Below are 21,718 nucleotides of genomic sequence, written 5' to 3'. Positions count from 1 at the left end.
TCAGTATTTTTGGAAGGCTCACTGTACTAGGCATTCTTCCATGAACTTGGGGCACATGAGTGAACAAAACAGACAAAATTCCAGAAGGACCACTATATTGCACATCTCTGTGCCCCACCTCATAACTCAGATTCTGTAGGACTCCTTAGAGCTGTATTGTTCTGTATAATAACAACTAGCTTCATGTTTAAATTAATTAGAAGTAGATGAAATTTTAAAAATCCTCAGTTACACTAGTCATATTTTTTTTTTTTTTTTTTTTTGAGACGGAGTTTCGCTCTTGTTACCCAGGCTGGAGTGCAATAGCGCGATCTCAGCTCACTGCAACCTCCGCCTCCTGGGTTCAGGCAATTCTCCTGCCTCAGCCTCCTGAGTAGCTGGGATTACAGGCACGCGCCACCATGCCCAGCTAATTTTTTGTATTTTTAGTAGAGACGGGGTTTCACCATGTTGACCAGGATGGTCTCGATCTCTTGACCTCGTGATCCACCCGCCTCGGCCTCCCAAAGTGCTGGGATTACAGGCTTGAGCCACCGCGCCCGGCCTTTGAACTGTTTTTATCTGATTTTCTATTTTACCCTTCCTAGACTCCCCAACCCCTGTGCCTAGGGTTCACATCCCAAGATTAATTACTTGCAAGCTCTTATCCTGGACTCTGCTTTCTAGGGAGAATACAGCTTAGACAAGCACTCCTACTTAGGCCCTCAATTTTATGAACAACCATTGATTTATAAAGGTTTTTTTAAGAAGTAAGAAATATTGTCACATTAAATGTACATGTCAGTTGTAAGAAGCATTAAATTTCAGAAATGTTGGAACACAGGAATAAAATTCTTTTATAGTCTAAGTATCCTGGCCCATGACTACTTTAAATCTTTATTTAATGCCATGTACTTGGCTAAACAAAACAACCCCCAGGTTTTGGATGGTTATTTTTATATACTCTAATCAGTGGTTTTTGAGAATTTGTTTTTGTTTTTTTTCTTTTTGAGATGGAGTCTTGCTCTGTCACTCAGGCTGGAGTGCAGCGGTACAATCCCTGCTCATTGCAACCTCTGCCTCCCGGGTTCAAGAGATTCTCCTGCCTCAGCCTCCCCAGTAGCTGGAACTACAGGTGCCTGCCACCACGCCTGGCTAATTTTTGTTTTTTTTTTTTGGTAGAGATGGGCTTTCACCCTGTTGGCCAGGCTGGTGTTGAACTCCTGACCTTGTGATCCGCCTGCCTAGGCCTCCCAAAGTGCTGGGATTACAGGCATGAGCCACTGTACCCGGCCCAATTTCTTGGTTTTAAGTGATGAATACTGAATGTTAGTTTAGGAAAATACTAGGTAGTCATGGGGTTAGTTTAGGTTTGATATTTTAAGCTATTACTCTGGTTATGCTCAACTATGTGACTCCCCTTTACCTGAGTCCACCTATAAGTACTTCTGAAAACCTGGTTTGTGCTGTACTTGTTATGTCAAACTGATGAGGATGATAGGGGAATAGGAAAACACAAAATATGGTGCTTCAGTTTATCAGCTGTAATAATGCTTCTGTGCATCCCAAGAAATCATCCTTAGGTGTTCTTATTACCACGGGTCTCAGGGTGCACCAAAGAGGCCAGTGCGGTGTCTCTGACTCCAAGTCTATGCATGATTTATAGAAGATACTTTTTTTAAATCTGGTTAGCTAGTAGATCAGTAAAACCCTTTGCCTGCACTCTGTGTTGACACCCAGTCGGGGGAAGGATGATATGCTGGGCCCAGCTAGTAATTGTAAATGAAGTAGAATAATGAATCACAAGACTTTGAGCTGTTCATATTTAATTCCCATTATGTATTTTCTTGAAACTGGAACATTATGAGGGATTACTAACAATGGAAAATGAATATAAATAAAGTTAAAGGCTTCATATGTATTTCATTCATGCTTGAGTCATACCTGGTGCTCATAAATCAATCCGGGATTATGAGGGTCGACGTTAACTTCAGTTTGGTTAAAATGAAGAACAGCAAGCCGGGCGCGGTGGCTCAAGCCTGTAATCCCAGCACTTTGGGAGGCCGAGGCGGGTGGATCACGAGGTTGAGAGATCGAGACCATCCTGGTCAACATGGTGAAACCCCGTCTCTACTAAAAATACAAAAAATTAGCTGGGCATGGTGGCGCGTGCCTGTAATCCCAGCTACTCAGGAGGCTGAGGCAGGAGAATTGCCTGAACCCAGGAGGCGGAGGTTGCGGTGAGCCGAGATCGCGCCATTGCACTCCAGCCTGGGTAACAAGAGCGAAACTCCGCCTCAAAAAAAAAAAATAAATAAAATAAAATAAAAATAAAATGAAGAACAGCTTGAGCATTGAGTAGACGTGAAAGAGATGTGGAGTTTTTCAAGTCTTAAGTTTACCAAGAGAGAAGAGAATCAGGGACAGAAGCCAGGGGGAGGCCTACATTGATTCAGCAGGAGAATGCCCTATCTTAGGAGCAAAGGAAGGGGACACTTTTGAGGAGGAGTATGTTTGAATTATTGATTGTTCCTTCCAATCTAACTTCTCTGTTAGTGTAAGTAATCTAAAGTTGGTTATGTACTACTATATACTGCAGGGATTATCATTAAGCAAATAATGATAGACTTGCTTATCCTATTGTAATTTTAGTTCCTTGTGGGAGAGGAAGAGGCTGCTTAGTTATATCCAGCGAATGAGTCAAATCCACATTGATACAATGAAGGTAAGAGGATCTGAGTTTGTTATGTTTTTGGAGTATAAAATGATATAATTCAATTATGTAAAATTCATTTTGAAGAAAATAGGAGGAAATCTGCTTCTCGGTGATGGAATTGTGAGTAGTGGATCTTTTCTAAACTTTCTGCACTTTCTAAATGAGTATTTAAATCAGAAGAACTAAAATATGTTAAGCATACAGGAAAGCATAATTAGACCACTACCCGACTTGTCAAATCTTAATATTTTGCCTAATTTGCTTTAAGTCTGTTATTTTTAGAGCAAAGTATTAGAAACTATTGAAGACCCCCTTTGTACCTTTTTTTTTTTTTTAATGAAATGGGGTCATGCTCTGTCAGCCAGGCTGGAGTACAGTGGTACATCTCAGCTCACTGCAACCTCCGTCTCCCTGGCTCAAGTGATCCTCCCATCTGAGCCACCCCAGTAGCTTGGACTATTATGGGTGCACACCACCATACCTGGCCAATTTTTGTATTTTTTATAGAGACAGGGTCTTCGTATATTGCCCAGGCTGGTCTCAAACTCCTGGCCTGCTTTGGTCTCCCAAAGTGCTAGGATTACAGATGTGAGCCTCCTTGCCTGGCCCTGTTTGTATTTATTTCTGTTTCTAGCCTTTCTTCCCTAGAAGTAAGCATCATCCTGAATTTGGTGTTTATCATTATCATGAATGGTTTTTACTCTTAGTACTTATTTATGTATATCCAAAAACAATGTATAGAATTGTTTTACATATTTTTTAGACTTTTTAATTTTATTTTTTGAGACAGAGCCTCGCCTTTTTGAGATGTAATCTAGCTCTGTTACCCAGACTGGAGTTCAGTGGTGCCATCTTGTCTCACTGCAACCTCTACCTCTCAGGTTCAAGTGATTCTCCTGCATTGGCCTCCTAAGTAGCTGGGGATTACAGGCCTACGCCACCATGCCTGGCTAATGTTTTTGTAGCTGGGATTACAGGCATACACTACCATATCTGGCTAATGTTTTTGTATTTTTAGTAGAGTTGGGGTTTCACCATGTTGGCCAGGCTGGTGTCAAACTCCTGACCTCAAGTGATTTGCCTGCCTCGGCCTCCCAAAGTGCTGGGACTACAGGTGTGAGCCACTGCATCTGGCCAGAATGTGTATTTTTCACAGGCTCTTCAGAGTGATTCTAATACTATACTAGATGAAATGTTTCTTGTTTTGTTAGTGACAGGAAATACACCTTACTTACTCTTTTGACATTCCTAGGTTAAGAAAACTTAGTTTCAGACCTGAAAGAAGATGTAGAATATCTTCTCTTGTGCTTTTTGCCCAATCACTTGCATTTTTCACTGTTTTTTTTAAATACATGTGATATATAGTATTTGAGTTATTTCAGATCCCTCTCTATAAGAATACATATTTTAATTTTGCTTTTGCAAGTTACAGACTTTCTTTTTTTTTTTTTTTTTTTTTTTTTTCCTTTTTTTGAGATGGAGTTTCTTTCTGTCACCAAGGCTGGAGTGCAATGGTGCAATCTTGGCTAACTACAACCTCTGCCTCCCAGGTTCAAGTGATTCTTTTTTCTCAGTCTCCTGAGTAGCTGGGACTACAGGTACATGCCACCATGCCTGACTAATTTTTGTAGTAGAGAGAGAGTTTTGCCATATTGGTCAGGCTGGTCTTGAACCCCTGACCTCACATGATCCATCCGCCTTGGCCTCCCAAAGTGCTGGGATTACAGGCATGAGCCACCATGCCCGGCCTACAGGCTTATTTTCTTTCTTTTTCTTTTCTTTTCTTTTTTTTTTTTTTTTTTGAGATGGAGTATTGCTTTGTTGCCGGGCTGGAGTGCAGTGGCACAGTCTCAGCTCACCACAACTCCACCTCCCAGGTTCAAGTGATTCTCCTGCCTCAGCCTCCCAAGTAGCAGGGATTACAGGCGCCTGCCACCACACCTGGCTAATTTGTGTGTGTGTGTGTGTGTGTGTGTGTGTGTGTGTGTATTTTTATGGAGATGGGGTTTCATCCTGTTGGCCAGGCTGATCGAAAATTCCTGACCTCATGATCTGCCCACCTCGGCCTCCCAAAGTGCTGGGACTACAGGTGTGAGCCACCATGCCCAGCTAATTTTTTTTTTTTTTTTTTTTTGGAGCCGGTGTCTCGCTCTGACATTAGGCTGGAGCACAGTGGCGCAATCTTGGCTCACTGCAACCTCCACCTCCCGGTTCAAGTGATTCTTCCACCTCAGCCTCTGGAGTAGCTGGGACTACAAGCGAACACCACCACGCTTGGCTAATTTTTGTATGTTTTAGTAGAGACAGGGTTTCACCATGTTGGTCAGGATGGTCTCAGTCTTTTGACCTCGTGATCCACCTGCCTTGGCTTCCCAAGTGCTGGGATTACAGGTGTGAGTAATTTTTGTATTTTTAGTAGAGATGAAGTTTCACTATGTCGGCCAGGATGGTCTCAATCTCTTGACCTCATGATCTGCTCGCCTTGGCCTCCCAAAGTGCTGGGATTACAGGTGTGAGCCATTGTGCCTGGCCAGAGGAATCTAATATTAAAATACTTCATTCTCAGACTGGGTGCGGTGGCTCACACCTGTAATCCTAACACTTTGGGAGGCCAAGGCGGTCAGATAAACTGAGTCAGGAGTTCGAGACTAGCTCGGCCAACATGGTGAAACCTCATTTCTACCAAAAATACAAAAATTAGCGGGGTGTGGTGACCGGCACCTGTAATCTCAGTTACTTGGGAGGCTGAGGCAGGAGAATTGCTTGAACCGGGGAGGCAAAGGTTGAGGTGAGCTGAGATTGAGCCACTTCACCCTAGCCTGGACAACAAGAGTGAAACTCCGTCTAAAAAAAAAAACCAAAAACTTAATTCTCATCACGGAGAAGTAAATAGAATGGACACATCAAAAGTGATGTCTAAATACCTTGTCCTGCTGTTGGAAGAAAGTTGCTGTCTTATGTTTTGCCCTTCCTCAGTAGCAGCAGCATAGGGTGTCCTCTTCAGGTAGAGCATAGGAAGGGTGAGATTTCTTCATTAGGTCAGATAATCTCAGGAAATCTCTGTGATCACATTTTCACAATTACCATTAGCAGCAATAAGATTTTTTTTTTGAGTTGAAGTCTTGCTCTGTTGCTCAGGCTGGAGTGCAGTGGTGCGATCTTGGCTCACTGCAACTTCTGCTGCCCAGGTTCAAGCAATTCTCCTGCCTCAGCCTCCCAAATAGCTGGGATTACAGGCGCCTGCCACCTTGCCAGGCTAATTTTTAATATTTTCAATAGAGATGGAATTTCACCATCTTGGCCAGGCTGGGCTTGAACTCCTGACCTCGTAATCCACCCACCTTGGCCTCCCAAAGTGCTGGGATTACAGGCATGAGCCACTGTGCCCGGCCAAGATTCTTTTTTTAATTACTTTTTTGTGATAGAGTCTGGCTTTGTTCCCAGGCTGGAGTGCAGTGGTAAGATCTTGGCTCACTGCAACCTCCTCCTTTCTGGTTCAAGCAATTCTGCTTACGCCTTCTGAGAAGGTGGGATTAGGATTACAGGTGTGCACCACCACACCCAGCTGATTTTTTTATTTTTAGTAGAGATGGGTTTTCACTATGTTGGCCAGGCTGATGATGAACTCCTGACCTTGTGATACGCCTGCCTTGGCCTCCCAAAGTGCTGGGATTGCAGATGTGAGCCACCATGCCCCACCAGTAAGATATTTTTGAAATAATATTAAGGTAGTCAGTGGTTTCAGTTGCCCACTTTTTTTTTCTGTTTTTCCTTAAAAACAACATTGTTGGCTAGGCGTGATGGCTCACACCTGCATTCCCAGCAATTGGGGAGGCTGAGGTGAGTGGATCACTTTAGCTGTTAAATTCAAGACCAGCTTGAGCAACACAACGAAACTCCATCTGCAAACAATAGAAAAATTAGCTAGTGATGGTGCACACCTGTAGTCCCAGCTACTTGGGAGGCTGATTTAGTAAAATCACCTGAGCCCGTGGAGTTTGAGCCTTCATTGAACTGTGATTATACCACTGCACTCTAGCCTGGGCAACAGGGTGAGACCCTGTCTCCAAAAAAAAAAAAAAAAATTGTTTACGTCATTTATAAATTATAAATGACGTTATTGGAAATAGATTTTCAAACTACTCAATCACTGCCTAGTAATGAAATCAATACTTTAAACAAATTTAACTTCAGCAGAGCAGTTCAACGAAGAATTGACCTAGTTTATTACTCAATTGCAGCCCTCAAGGATTTCTACCCTAATTTGATACTTAAAACATAAATACCTTTATTGAGATATAATTCACAAGTATTATGATTCACTCATTTTTAGTATGTAAGACAGTGTTTTTTAGGAAGTTCACAGTTTTGTTCAATCACACACAATTTGATTTGAGTTGTAAGAGCTCTTTATATATTATGGATGTCAATCCTTGTGGGAGCTATGATACACAAATATTTTTTCCTAATCTGTGGGTTGTCTTTTTACTTTCTTGGTGGTCTTCTTTGGGTTACAAAAGTTTTAAATTTTTATGTATTCCAATATATATATAGTTTTTGTTCCTTTGTGTCTTGTACTTTTAGTATTGTATTTAGGAAACCATTGCCAAATCCAAGGTCACCATGTTTTTTTCTTGACATAGTGTACTTCATGCTAAATTTAGTACAGGTGGCCTCTGAAGCTGAGATTGTGTAATGATGAAGAGGAAGTGCAGTGTTTGACATAACAAGGACTAATTTTCCAAATGTGTCAATGGAAAAAAAAAGAAAGAAAAAAATGTATCAATGAATCTTTGTTTTTTGGTTCCTTTCTTTTTTTCAGACAAAGTCTGGCTGTGTTACCCAGGCAGGAGTGCAGTGGCACAGTCTCAGCTCACTGCAGTCTTCACCTTCCAGGTCCAAATGATTCTCCTGCCTCAGGCTTCCAAGTAGCTGGAACTACAGGCATGTGCCACCACACCCAGCTAATTTTTGTATTTTTAGTAGAGATGGGGTTTCACCAGTTAGGCCATGCTGGTGTCAAACTCCAAACTCATGACCTCAAGTGATCTGCCTACCCCATTGTCCCAAAGTGCTGCTATTAACAGGAGTGAGCCACTGCACCCAACCACCAGTATTTGATTTTCAAATATTTAAAGGTTGCAGAATTTTTTCTTTTTTGAAAAGAATATTTACAGAGTTAAATGATGGCATTCATGGTTTCTTCTATTCCTGAGATACTTTGACCTCATTTGTGGTATATGATTCCAAATGACTAAACTTGATATATTTTATTCATGTAATAAAGTGGTTTTATAGCAGGATGAAAATTAATAATCACCAAATATCAACCATATGTCTCTCTGTTATATGTTAACATACATTCCTATTGTTTAACAGAGTTGTAAATTCTAGTCATTACTTGACTCACACTGTCAATACCCAAGTTGAATTGAGCTACAGTCATCTGCTGTTTAATGATGAGGATACATTCTGAGAAATGTGTCATTAAGCAGTTTCATCATTATGAGAACACAGAGTGTGTTTACACAAACCTAGATGGTATAGCCTCTTACATATCTAGGCTAAAAAAAATAAAACTTAAAAAAAATACATATCTAGGCTATATAATAGAGTGTATTGCTCCTACACTCCAGGCTGGTCTCAACTGCTGGCCTCAAGCAATCATTGCACCTTTAGCCTCCCAAAGGGCTTTAAAAAAAATCATTTTGGGCCGGGCGCGGTGGCTCAAGCCTGTAATCCCAGCACTTTGGGAGGCCGAGGTGGGTGGATCACGAGGTCGAGAGATCGAGACCATCCTGGTCAACATGGTGAAACCCCGTCTCTACTAAAAATACAAAAAACTAGCTGGGCGTGGTGGCGTGTGCCTGTAATCCCAGCTACTTAGGAGGCTGAGGCAGGAGAATTGCCTGAGCCCAGGAGGCGGAGGTTGCAGTGAGCCGAGACCGCGCCATTGCACTCCAGCCTGGGTAACAAGAGCGAAACTCCGTCTCAAAAAAAAAAAAAAAAAAAAAAATCATTTTACCATAGTTATACTCTGCGTTTTCTAAGTTTAGATATACAAATACTTACCACTGTGTTACAGTTGCCTACAGCAGGAGCCTACTGATCCTAGACTCTAATCTAATCCTAGGTAAGTATTTGTGTGTTACAAAACAAAATATTTACCTAGGATTAGAGTCTAGGATCAATAGGCTTCTGCTGTAGGCAATTGTAACACAGTGGTAAGTATCTCATATCTAAATTTAGAAAAGGCAGATTATAAATATGGTAAAAATGATTAAAACAAACAAAAAGCCCTTTGGGAAGCCAAAGGTACAGTGATTGCTTGAGGCCAGAAGTTGGGAGACCAACCTGGGCAATATAGCAAGACCTTGTCTCCCCAAAGAAAAAAAATAAATTAGCTAGGGATGGTGGTACATGCCTGTAGTCCCAGCTATGTAGGAGGGTGAGGCAAGAGGATCCCTTGAGCCTCGGAGTTTGAGGCTACAGTAAGCTATGATCGTGCCTGTGAATAGCCAAAGCACTGCAACCTGGTGAGAAAGCAAGACCCTGTCTCTAACAAAAACGAAACAAAAACAATACTCACACACACAAACACGTTGTTCAGTGATAAAAAAAATTATTTTCTTTCTTTTTTTTCTTCTCTTTTGGAGACAGAGTTTCTCTCTGTTACCCTGTGCTGAAGTGTTGTGCACAATAATAGCTTACTGCAGCCTCGATCCCCTGGGGCTTAAAGAATCTTCCTATCTCAGTCTCTGGAGGACCTGGGATTACAGATGTGCACCACTGCATCTTTTTTTTTTTTTTTTTTTTTTTTTTTTTTTTTTTTTTAAGATACGGAGGTCTCACTATGTTTCCTAGGCTGGTCTCAAACTCTTGGCCTCCTCGGTGTTGGGATTACAGATGTGAGCCACTGCACTTGTACCTGTGTGATTTCTTATCTATATGGTAGAGGAATTTCCATCTTTCTTTCTTTGCCTCCCTTCCTTCTTTCCTTCCTATTTTAATGATGAGTACTGTGTAGATACATTTAGAAAAAAAAAAAAAATTAGGCTGGGCAAGTTGGCTTATGCCTTGTAATCCCAGCATTTTGGGAGGCCGAAGTGGGTAGATCACTTAAGATCAGGAGTTTGAGACCAGCCTGGCCAACATGGTAAAACCCTGTCTCTACTGAAAATACAAAGATTAGCTGGGCATGTGGCACACGCCTGTATTCCCAGCTACTCAGGAGACTGAGGCAGAAGAATAGCTTGAACCTGGGAGGCTGAGGTTGCAGTGAGCCAAGATTGTGTCACTGCACTCCAGCCTGGGCGGGACAGAGTGAGATTCCGTCTCAAAAAAAAAAGTTTAGATATACTGCCTATAGTGATATGGCTTACATGATGTGAATGAATGTGTTTAAATAGAAATGAATATGCATGTTTAAGTTGAATGTAAGACAAACTTATTAAGACTAATTAAGTCATATACGTAATAAAAAGATTGAAATCCTTATTTTTCTGTTATTAGAATCCATTAAGAAGAAGTAAAACATACTCAGATCCAATATACTTGATCTGTCTGGTAGTGATATGTTAATAAGGTAATGATGTTTATATCTCATCATTTCCCTTAGTATTTTTTTATCTTTTTTTTTTTTTTTTTGACTCCACTTGTGTAGAATCCCTTAGTATTTTTACTTGAAAAATTAAATAGCTTTGACTTGGCACTATAGTTAGGAATGGCTGCACAAAAACTTCATGTGGATTTACGTTGTTACTCATGTTAATTAAACATACTTTTCTAGGTAATTAATGATCCTATCCATGGCCACATTGAGCTCCACCCTCTCCTCATCCGAATCATTGATACGCCTCAATTTCAACGTCTTCGATATATCAAACAGCTGGGAGGCGGTTATTATGTTTTTCCAGGAGCTTCACACAATCGATTTGAGCATAGTCTAGGGTAAGAAGGGAATGGGGTGGGGAACTTGCAGTTTTTAAGTCTTATGAGACGGTTGTCTCAGGCCAGGCATGGTGGCTCACGCCTATAATCACAGCACTTTGGGAGGCCAAGGCGAGAGGATCACCTGAGGTCAGGAGTTCAAGACCAGCCTGGCCAGTATGGTGAAACCCCGTCTCTACTAAAAATACAAAATCAGCCAGGCATGGTGGTGCATGCCTGTAATCCCAGCTACTTGAGAAGCTGAGACAGGAGGATCACTTGAACCCAGGAAGTAGAGGTTGTAGTGAGCTGAGATCGCGCCATTGCACTCCAGCCTGGGCAACAAGAGCAAAATTCTATCTCAAAAAAAGAAAGAAAGAAAGAAAGAAATGGAAATAGTTGTCTTACTTTTTTTTTTTTTTTTGAGATGAAGTCTCGCTTTGTCACACAGGCTGGAGTGCCATGGTGCTACCTTGGCTCACTACAGCCTTCTCCTATCAGGTTCAAGCGATTCTCCTGCCTCAGCCTCCCGAGTAGCTGGGGTTATAGGCACCTACCACCACACCCGGTTGGTTTCTGTATTTTCAGTAGAGACAGGGTTTCACCATGTTGGTCAGGCTGTCTCAAACTCCTGACCTCAGGTGATCCACCTGCCTTGGCCTCCTAAGGTACTGTAATTACAGGGATGAGCCAATGCGCCCAGCCTTGTGTTAATCTTTTAAAGAATAAATAGTTTTACAAAATGATGGTAATGTCCTGATTTCATTGGTGAGAAAATTGGGGCTTTTTATTTACCTTGTTGCATTTTAATTATTTTACGTATTCTTATCAAGCATCTCAGATCTTTCCTAGAAAAATAATGAAAGTATCTATAGACAAGTCAGTTGGATTTGTGTTTAAATGTTAATTAAAAGCTAATAAGGGCTTGGTGCAGTGGCTCATGCCTATAATCTCAACACTTTTTTTTTTTTTTTGAGACAGAGTCTCACTCTGTCACTCAGGCTTGAGTGCAGTGGCACAATCTTGACTCACTTCAACCTCCACCTCCCAGGTTCATGGGATTCTCCTGCCTCTGCCTCCAGAGTAGCTGGGATTATAGGCACCCACCACCACACCTGGCTAATTTTTGTAATTTTAGTAGAGACAGGGTTTCACCATGTTGGCCAGGATGATCTCGATCTCTTGACCTCAGGATCCACCCACCTCGGCCTCCCAAAGTGCTGAGATTATAGGTGTAAGCCACCACGCCTGGCCAATCCCAGCACTTTGGGAGGACAGGCAGGTGGATCACTTGAGGTCATGAGTTCAAGACCAGCCTAACCAACATGGTAAACTACCCGTCTCTACTAAAAATACAAAAATTAGCCAGGCATAGTGGTGGGTGCCTGCAATCCCAGCTACTCGGGAGGCTGAGGCAAGAGAATGGCTTGAACCAGGGAGGCGGAGGTTGCAGTGAACTGTGATAGCACCATTGCACTCCAACCTGGGCAACAGAGTGAGACTCCGTCTCAAAACAAACAAACAAACAAACAAAAAAACAATAAGAGTTGGTTACTGATACAACTAATTATATATATTTGATTATTTAATTTTCTGTATTCTCTGTGTACCCTGGTACATAATTGCTTTTTCAAATCAGATCATTCTGTTACCTATCAGGAAATGCGTAAGTTAAAAAAGCATTCATAATTTTAGAAAAGGTGGTGCCTCTATAAGCTGAAACTTGGGTCTGCTTTTCCACTATTCAGTATAGAGCCCGGAGGAAGTGGACAGGGAAGAACAGACAGTCTTCCAGATTTTCATGAAGTACTCACAGTATAATACTTTGTTTTTTTGTGTGTGGAAGCATTTTTAGTTAGCTAAAACACGTGTCTATATTCAAATATTCATTCCTCAACAAATATTTATCCAACACTTACTAAGTCCTACCAAACCACAAAAAGATAGCAATTGTCAGAGTTCAGGGGAAAAGAATGATATTGTATTTATTTAGGAATAACTCAGATGGAAGTGCTGAAATTGCATTTAAGCACTTCATCTCCAATCTATGTTGTAAACATTATGAAGCCAGATATTCCTACTTTTAAAAAACATTGTGGTAAAATACACAGAATAAGCCTGGGCACAGCGGCTCATGCCTATAATCCTAACACTTTGGGAGGCTGAGACCGGCAGATCATGAGGTCAGGAGTTTGGGACCAGCCTGGCCAACATAGTGAAACCCTGTCTCTACTAAAAATACAAAAATTAGCTGGGTGTGGTGACATGTGCCTGTAGTCCCAGCTACTTGGGAGACAGGCAGGAGAGTTGTTTGAACCTGGGAGGTAGAGGTTGCAGTGAGCTGAGACCACACCATTGCACCCCAGCCTGGGTGACAGAGTAAGACTCTGGCTTAAAAAAAAAATACACAGAATAGAAAATATGCGGTCTTAACTGTTTTTAAGTGTACAGTTTAATAACGTTAAATGCATTCACATTGTGCAACAAATCGATTGCCAAAACTCTTCATCTTACAAAACTGAAATTTGCCAGGTATGGGTGGCTCACACCTGTAATTCCAGCACTTTGAGAGGCTGAGGCCAGTGGATAACCTAAGGTCAGGAGTTCAAGGTCAGCCTGGGCAACACGGTGAAACCCTGCCTCTACTAAAAATTAAAAAGCAGCCGGGCATGGTGTCGCGCGCCTATAATTTCATCTACTCCCGAGGTTGCAGTAAGCTGAGATTAGGCCACTTGACTCCAGCCTGGGCAACACAGCAAGACTCCATCTCAAAAAAATAAATAAATAAATGAAACCCTAAACTGTATATATGCATTAAACAACAACTCTTCACTCTTCACATCCCCCTCCCTGCAACTCCCTAGTAACTACCATTCTACTTTCTGTTTATGAATTTGACTACTCTAGGTATCTCATCTTAGTGAAATCATACAATATTTGTCTTTTTGTCACTGGCTTATTTCACTTAGCATAATTTCCTCAAGGTTCATCTATGTTGCAGCATGTGTCAGTATTTTCTTACCTTTTAAGGCTGAATAATATTTTATCGTATGTATTTACTGCATTTTGTTTAAACATTCATTTGTGGATGAATATCTGCTGCTTTCAGCTCTTGACTGTTTTGAGTAGTGCTGCTTTGAACATGTCTCTGTGAATACCTTTTCTTTTCTTCTTTTTTTTTTTTTTTTTGAGACAGAGTCTTCCTCTGTTGCCCAGGCTGGATTGCAGTGGCACAATCTCAGCTCACTGCAACCTCTGCCTCCTGGGTTCAAGCAATTCTTCTGCCTCAGCCTCCCAAGTAGCTGGGATTACAGGTGCCCGCCAGCACGCCCAGCTAATTTTTGTATTTTTTAGTAGAGATGGGGTTTCAGTGTGTTGGCCAGGCTGATCTCAAAACTCCTGACCTCAAGTGATCCGCCTGCCTAGGCCTCTCCAAGTGCTGAGATTACAGGTGTAAACTACTGAGCCCAGCCAATCTTTTCAAGACCCTACTTTCAGTTATTATGGGTATATACCCAGAAATGAAATTGCTAAATCACTGTGGTAATTCCTTTTTTTATTTTTGTGGAGTACCCATACTGTTTCCCATGGCAGCTATACCGTAATACATTTCCCCTAACAGTGCACAGGGTTCCAGTTTTTCCATGTCATGGCCAACACTTGATATTTTTGCTATTTTCTAGTTTTCTTTTTTTAATAGTACCTATCCTAAGGGGTGTGAAGTGGTATCTCACTGTGGTTTCAATTTGCATTCCTCTAATGATTGGTGATATTGAGCCAGAGGTCCTGCTTTTGGGATTCTGTTTGTGTGTGTTCCTGCCTAGTTCTGAAATAGACTGTTCTGTAAAGTTGCCCTATATATGTTAGAATGTTTGAGGAAACATAATAAAGTTCTTGAGGACCAGAAATAACACTCCTCTTTCAAACGGAAGAGTGACTTTTTGTGTTTTTGCTCTGCAGGGTTGGGTATTTGGCAGGATGTCTAGTTCGAGCACTGTGTGAAAAACAACCAGAGCTACAGATAAGTGAACGAGATATGCTCTGTGTTCAGATTGCTGGGCTTTGTCATGATCTTGGTAAGCTGTACCAAAAGCCAAAGTTGTTATGTAAAATCATAACATATGTTATATACATAACAAAAAGCCAAAGTTGTTATGTAAAATCATAACATATGTTACCTCTCTTTCACATTAAAAAAGCAGATCAACCAAGAGAATATGGAAATTGTATTTTAATTCATCAATTGACATTAGTATAAATGTACCGTTGCTTCTTCCTAGAACGATTCATTAGTAGAAAACATTGCTATTTTATTTTCTTGGCATCTTTCAGTGAATTTCTCATGTTAAACATCTTTGCTACAAGTTTTTTTTTTTCTTTTTTGAGACAGTCTTGCCTCGCTCTGTTGCCCAGGCTGGAGTGCAGTGGCTCATTCTCAGCTCACTGCAACCTCTGCCTGCTGGGTTCAGAAGATTCTCGTGCCTCAGCCTCCTGAGTAGCTAGGATTACAGGCAGCCACCATCATGCCCTGATTTTTGTTTTTTTAGTAGAGACAGAGTTTTTATCATGTTGGCCAGGCTGGTTTCGAACTCCTGACTTCAAGTGATCCACCCACCTTGGCCTCCCAAAGTGCTGGGATTACAGGCATGAGCCACCACACCTGGCCCCAGTGTATTTTCTTAAAACTGTTATTTTAATCCAAATATTTTCAATTTGAAGATTTCAAATAAGTTTTTAGCATTAACATTCTTTTTAGTTACACAAAATTATCCATTTACCAAGCCCTGCATGGTGGGGCATGCCTATAGTCCTAGCTATTCAGGTGGCTGAGGCAGGATGACTTGAGGTCAGGAGTTTAAGGATATAGTGCATAATGATCATGCTTGTGAGTAGCCACTGCACTCCAGCCTGAACAATATAGTAAGACTCTGTCTCTTCAAAAAAACAAACAAAACTGCCCTTTTATCAGCTTATGTAAGCCCTGGTGACTGGAGACCACTTGATGGAGAGCTTACTTTTCCACGTTTCTGCTTCCTGTTCTCTTGTTTTAGAAATAGGAAGAAAGGATTTGTCCCTTTTTGTGATTGTATTTTTAGATTATTAATTTCTGTTGCTATTCAAGTTAAACTAAAAAGATTAAATAATTTAGTTTTTGGCTGGGCGCAGTGGCTCATGCCTGTAATCCCAGCACTTTGGGAGGCCAAGGCGGGCGGATCCCTTGAGGTCAGGAGTTCAAGACCAGCCTGACCAACATGGTGAAACCCTATCTCTACTTAAAATAGAAAATTAACCGGGTATTGTGGTACAGGCCTGTAATCCCAGCTACGTGGGAGGCTGAGGCAGGAGAATTGCTTGAACCTGGGAAGCAGAGGTTGTGGTAACCTAAGATCACACCATTGCACTCCAGCCTGGGCAACAAGAGTGAAACTGTCTCAAAAAAAAAAAAAAAAAAAAAAAAATTCAGCTTTTGTCGATTTACAGGTGTTCTTCTTATTCTAAGGCTGCTTTTGTTTTTAAGGTCATGGGCCATTTTCTCACATGTTTGATGGACGATTTATTCCACTTGCTCGCCCGGAGGTGAAATGGACAGTATGTATTCATACATTCAATAGTTAATAAAAGAAAGACTATTTAACAGGTTATTTAGTTAATTTATCTGTTTGTTTCTACTACTGTGTTAGAGAATACTTTCCCATTACAGTGTCCAGGATGCTTTAATTCACACACACACACACACACACACACGTATATGTTTTTGTTTGATCCTCACAGTAGTCTATAAGAAAGTTATCATTATCTCCCTTTTTTTTTTTTTTTTCTTGAGATGGAGTCTTGCTCTGTCACCAGGCTGGAGTGCAGTAGTGTAATCTCAGCTTACTGCAACCTCTGCCTCCCGGTTCAAGTGATTCTCCTGTCTCAGCCTCCCAAGTAGCTGGGACTACAGGTGCGTGCCACCACGTCTAGCTAATTTTTGTATTTTTAGTAGAGACGGAGTTTTACCATGTTGGCCAGGGTGGTCTCAATCTCTTGACTTCATGATCTGCCCGCCTTGGCCTCCCAACATGCTGGAATTACAGATGTGAGCCACCACACCCGGCCTATCTCCCTTTTTACAAATAAAGGAACTTGAAACTCTTGGAAGTGTATTGATGCATCAAAAATCACAAAGCTGTTAAATACTGGAATCAGCAATAGAAAGCCAGTTGCCAGTTTAATGCTCCTTCTTTTTTTTTTGAGACGGAGTTTCGCTCTTGTTACCCAGGCTGGAGTGCAATGGCGCGATCTCGGCTCACCGCAACCTCCGCCTCCTGGGTTCAGGCAATTCTCCTGCCTCAGCCTCCTAAGTAGCTGGGATTACAGGCACGCACCACCATGCCCAGCTAATTTTTTTTGTATTTTTAGTAGAGACGGGGTTTCACCATGTTGACCAAGATGGTCTCGATCTCTTGACCTTGTGATCCACCCGCCTCGGCCTCCCAAAGTGCTGGGATTACAGGCTTGAGCCACCGCGCCCGGCGTTTTTTTTTTTTTTTTTTTTTGAGACGGAGTTTCGCTCTTGTTACCCAGGCTGGAGTGCAATGGCGTGATATCGGCTCACCGCAACCTCCGCCTCCTGGGTTCAGGCAATTCTCCTGCCTCAGCCTCCTGAGTAGCTGGGATTACAGGCATGCGCCACCACGCCCAGCTAATTTTTTGTATTTTTTAGTAGAGACGGGGTTTCACCGTGTTGACCAGGATGGTCTCGATCTCCCGACCTCGCGATCCACCCGCCTCAGCCTCCCAAAGTGCTGGGATTACAGGCTTGAGCCACCGCGCCCGGCTGCCAGTTTAATGCTCCTTCTATTCCATTGTACTATTGTATAATAAAGAAATAAAAGGCCAACTCCAATTTTGACACATTTGATATGACCATGAACTAGCTGTTACCAGCTAAGTCATGTATATTAAATGATCCTTTTTTTTTTTTTTTTTTTTTTTTTTTTGAGACAGAGTTTTGCTCTTGTTACCCAGGCTGGAGCGCAGTGGTGCGATCTCGGCTCATCACAACCTCCGCCTCCTGGGTTCAGGCAATTCTCCTGCCTCAGCCTCCTGAGTAGCTGGGATTTCAGGCACGAGCCACCATGCCCAGCTAATTTTTTGTATTTTTAGTAGAGACGGGGTTTCACCATGTTGACCAGGATGGTCTCGATTTCTTGACCTCATGATCCACCCGCCTTGGCCTCCCAAAGTGCTGGGATTACAGGCTTGAGCCACCGCGCCCGGCCTAAAATGATCCATTTTAAAATTAGGCATTTGCAGGTGGTTGTCCCGTATTTTTGAATCAATTTTTGAGAAGTAAAATTAGGTTTGGCCCCCCAATTTTTACCTACACTGCATTTCTGGAACAGTAGTAGAAAAGGATATTAATATATATTGAAAACTTCTTACATGTCAGAATTTTTTCTCTTTCTTTCTCATTTTTTGAGGTATAGTTCACATACAATAAGTTGTCTATATCTTAAGTTCAGTGAGTTTTGACAAGTGTATGCATCCATATGACTATTACCTAGTCAGGATATAGCACATTTTCCTCTTCCCGAAAAATTCCTATGTGCTTTTTTTCAGTCAATTCCCACTCCCTGTGACCCCATCGTGACCTTCTGATTTTTACAAATATAAATGAATTTTGTTGTTCTTAGACTTGATTAAGCAGTATTGTACAGGAAGTCCTATTTTACTTCTTGCCTTAATTTACTCAACATAACAGCTTTAAGGTATGTTCATGTTATGTGCCTCAGTAGCTGATCCTTTTTTATCACCTAGGTAGTGTGACATTGTGTGACTAAGTCATAATTTGTTTACCCTTTCTCCTTTTGTTGGAATTTGCATTGTTTTTAGGTTTTGGCTGTTATGAATAAGGTTGTTATGCACATTATTGTACAAGATTTTGGTAGAAATACACTTTCTATGTTTTTGTAGTGTAGAAAGTTAATTTTTAAAAACAAATACATTCATTTATAAAAATAAAAATAGATAAAGAAATACATTTTCATTTCACTTAGGTGAATACCTAGGAGTTAGAATTGCTGAGTCATATGGTAGATATGTGTTTAATTCTATAAGAAACTACCAGAGTTTTCCAATGTGGTAGTACCATTTTACACTCCCATCAGCAACATATTGGAGTTCCAGTTGTTTTACAGCCTCAACAACATTTGGTCTTTCAGATTAGCCCTTTTAATGAGTGTCAGATGATATTTCGTGGTTTGATTTTCTTTTCTTTTTTATTTTTTTTATTTTTTTTATTTTTTAATTTTTTAATTGTTTTGAGACAGGACTTCACTCTGTCACCCAGGATGGAATGAAGTGGCACGATCTAGACTCACTGCAATCTCTGCTTCCTGGGCAGAGGTTGATTCCAGAAAGGATTCCCCAGCCTGTCTCCCAAGTAGCTATAGGCATGAGCTACCAACACCCAGCTAATTTATATATATATATATATATATATATATTTTTTTTTTTTTTGAGACGGAGTTTCACTCTTGTTACCCAGGCTGAAGTGCAATGGCGCGATCTCGGCTCACCGCAACCTCCGCCTCCTGGGTTCAGGCAATTCTCCTGCCTCAGCCTCCTGAGTAGCTGGGATTACAGGCACGCACCACCATGCCCAGCTGATTTTCTTGTATTTTTAGTAGAGACGGGGTTTCACCATGTTGACCAGGATGGTCTCGATCTCTTGGCCTCATGATCCACCCGCCTTGGCCTCCCAAAGTGCTGAGATTACAGGCTTGAGCCACCGCACCCAGCCTCATGGTTTGATTTTCTAATGTATATTGGATGCCATTTCCTGTACTTTTTACTTTGTTACTATTATTATTATTATTATTCTTTTTTTTTTTTTTTTTTTTTTTTTGAGACGGAGTTTTGCTCTTGTTACCCAGGCTGGAGTGCAATGGCACAATTTTGGCTCACCGCAACCTCCGCCTCCTGGGTTCAGGCAATTCTCCTGCCTCAGCCTCCTGAGTAGCTGGGATTACAGGCATGTGCCACCATGCCCAGCTAATTTTTCGTATTTTTAGTAGAGACGAGGGTTCATCATGTTGACCAGGATGGTCTCGATCTCTTGACCTCGTGATCCACCCACCTCGGCCTCCCAAAGTGCTGGGATTACAGGCTTGAGCCACCGCGCCCGGCCCTATTATTATTATTATTATTATTATTATTATTATTATTATTATTTTCTTTGAGATGGAGTTTTGCTCTTGTTGCCCAGGCTGGAGTGCAATGGCACAATCCCAGCTCACTGCAACCTCTACCTCCCGGGTTCAAGCGATTTTCCTGCCTCAGCTTCCCGAGTAGCTGTGATTACAGGCATGTGCCACCATGCCTGGCTAATTTTTGTGTTTTTAGTAGAGACAGGGTTTATCCATGTTGATCAGGCTGGTCTTGAACTCCTGACCTCAGGTGATCTGCCTGCCTTGGCCTCCCAAACTGCTGGGATTATAAGTGTGAGCCACCACACTCGGCCTCTACTTTGTTATTGATATGTCTTCTTCTGCAAAGAACTCTCAACGTTTTACTCATTTAAAAAGTTTGATTGCTTGCTCTTTGATTATCGATTTGTAGCAATTTTTTTTTTTTTTTTTGACACAGAGTCTTGCACTGTAACCCAGGCTGGAGTGCAGTGGTGCGATCTCACCTTACTGCAACCTCCACCTCCCGGGTTCAAGTGATTCTTCTGCCTCAGCCTCCCAAGTAGATAGGATTACAGGCATCTGCCACCAAGCCCAGATAATTTTTTCTATTTTTGGTAGAGATGGGGTTTCACTATGTTGGCCAGGCTGGTCTTGAACCCCTGACCTCATTCATGATCCACCTTGGCCTCCCGAAGTTCTGGAATTACAGGTGTGAGCCACCATGCCAGACTAGGAATTCCTTATATATATATTGTTAGGTAAATATATTGTGAATATTTTTCCCCAGTGTCTGGCTTGCCAATTCATTTTTAATGATGCCTTTTGAAAAACAGACGTTTTAAATTTTGATGAAGTACTCTGGTTCATCAAGCCAGTAAAATAGATACTTTCTCACCACTTTTTCTGTCCTGGGCCTGCCCTCAGGCTAAAAACCATAAAACTGGAATGTCGCTCAGTACCTCTCCCTTCGAAGCATTGATGTCTATCTTCCGCTTGGTTTTGGTTGCTCTCCAGGACCTTCAGGGAGTTGTTCAGAGCTTATAGCTATTTTCTCCTGCAGTTGATCTAATAGGATCTACTTAATCATTACCAAGTCTTTTCCTTTAAGTATTTTGCCTTTTACATTTAAATCCGTAGCTCATGTACAGTTTATTTTTGTGTAAGTATGTGGGAGAAATCAAATATTTAAATAGTTCATCCTATCCCAACTGACTATAATACCAACTTCAACGTTTATTAACTTCTCATATGTGATGAATCATTATGCATTCTGTTCTGTTTTCACACTTGTTACTTGGGAAAGAAAAAACGAATTTTTTATCAGAAATATGAGCCCTTTTACATTATCAGGCCCAGAGAGGCATTGAAATAGAACAGCAATCACATCACTCTCCCTTGAGCTAAATAATTATTACCTCTTGAAGCCAGCTGCTATGTGGGATGCCAGGTAACCATCAAATGCCGTACACCCCGTAGTTCAACAATATATGGCCAATCACTAACTAACGTTATTTCTGTAACCCAGTGAACATTCCTGACAACTTTTGTGATCACCACCTCTTTGTGATCACACCCCGCTTCACTTTGGGAGGCCGAGGCAGGTGGATCATGAGGTCAGTAGATTCAGGCCATCCTGGCTAACATAGTGAAACCCCATCTCAACTAAAAATACAAAAAACAGCCGGCCGTGGTGACACGCCCCTGTAGTCCCACCTACTTGGGAGGCTGAGGCAGGAGAATTGCTTGAAACTGGAAAACAGAAGTTGCAGTGAGCTGGCATCTCACCACTGTGCTCCAGTGTGGCGATAGAACAAGACTCCGTCTTAAAAAAAAAAAAAAAAAAAAATAGGGCTGGGCGCGGTGGCTCAAGCCTGTAATCCCAGCACTTTGGGAGGCCGAGGCGGGTGGATCAGAAGGT

At 41.6% G+C, this 21,718-nt stretch overlaps 1 protein-coding gene across 2 annotated transcripts in view; it reads left to right on the top strand.

The window, feature by feature from the left end:
* SAMHD1 (SAM and HD domain containing deoxynucleoside triphosphate triphosphohydrolase 1) overlaps positions 1-21,718 on the top strand; it is a 60,249-nt gene that overhangs the window by 6,546 nt on the left and 31,985 nt on the right. For both annotated transcript variants that reach the window (XM_074406495.1, XM_010342629.3), the window contains exons 3-6: positions 2,632-2,704; positions 10,485-10,645; positions 14,585-14,700; positions 16,143-16,213. In XM_074406495.1, the coding sequence (XP_074262596.1) occupies positions 2,632-2,704; positions 10,485-10,645; positions 14,585-14,700; positions 16,143-16,213 (421 nt within the window). The remainder of the gene's footprint in view (positions 1-2,631; positions 2,705-10,484; positions 10,646-14,584; positions 14,701-16,142; positions 16,214-21,718) is intronic.

Source organism: Saimiri boliviensis, chromosome 9 (genome assembly GCF_048565385.1).
Source record: "Saimiri boliviensis isolate mSaiBol1 chromosome 9, mSaiBol1.pri, whole genome shotgun sequence".
Lineage (NCBI taxonomy): Eukaryota > Metazoa > Chordata > Mammalia > Primates > Cebidae > Saimiri > Saimiri boliviensis.
This window is presented reverse-complemented; position numbering and strand designations above follow the sequence as displayed.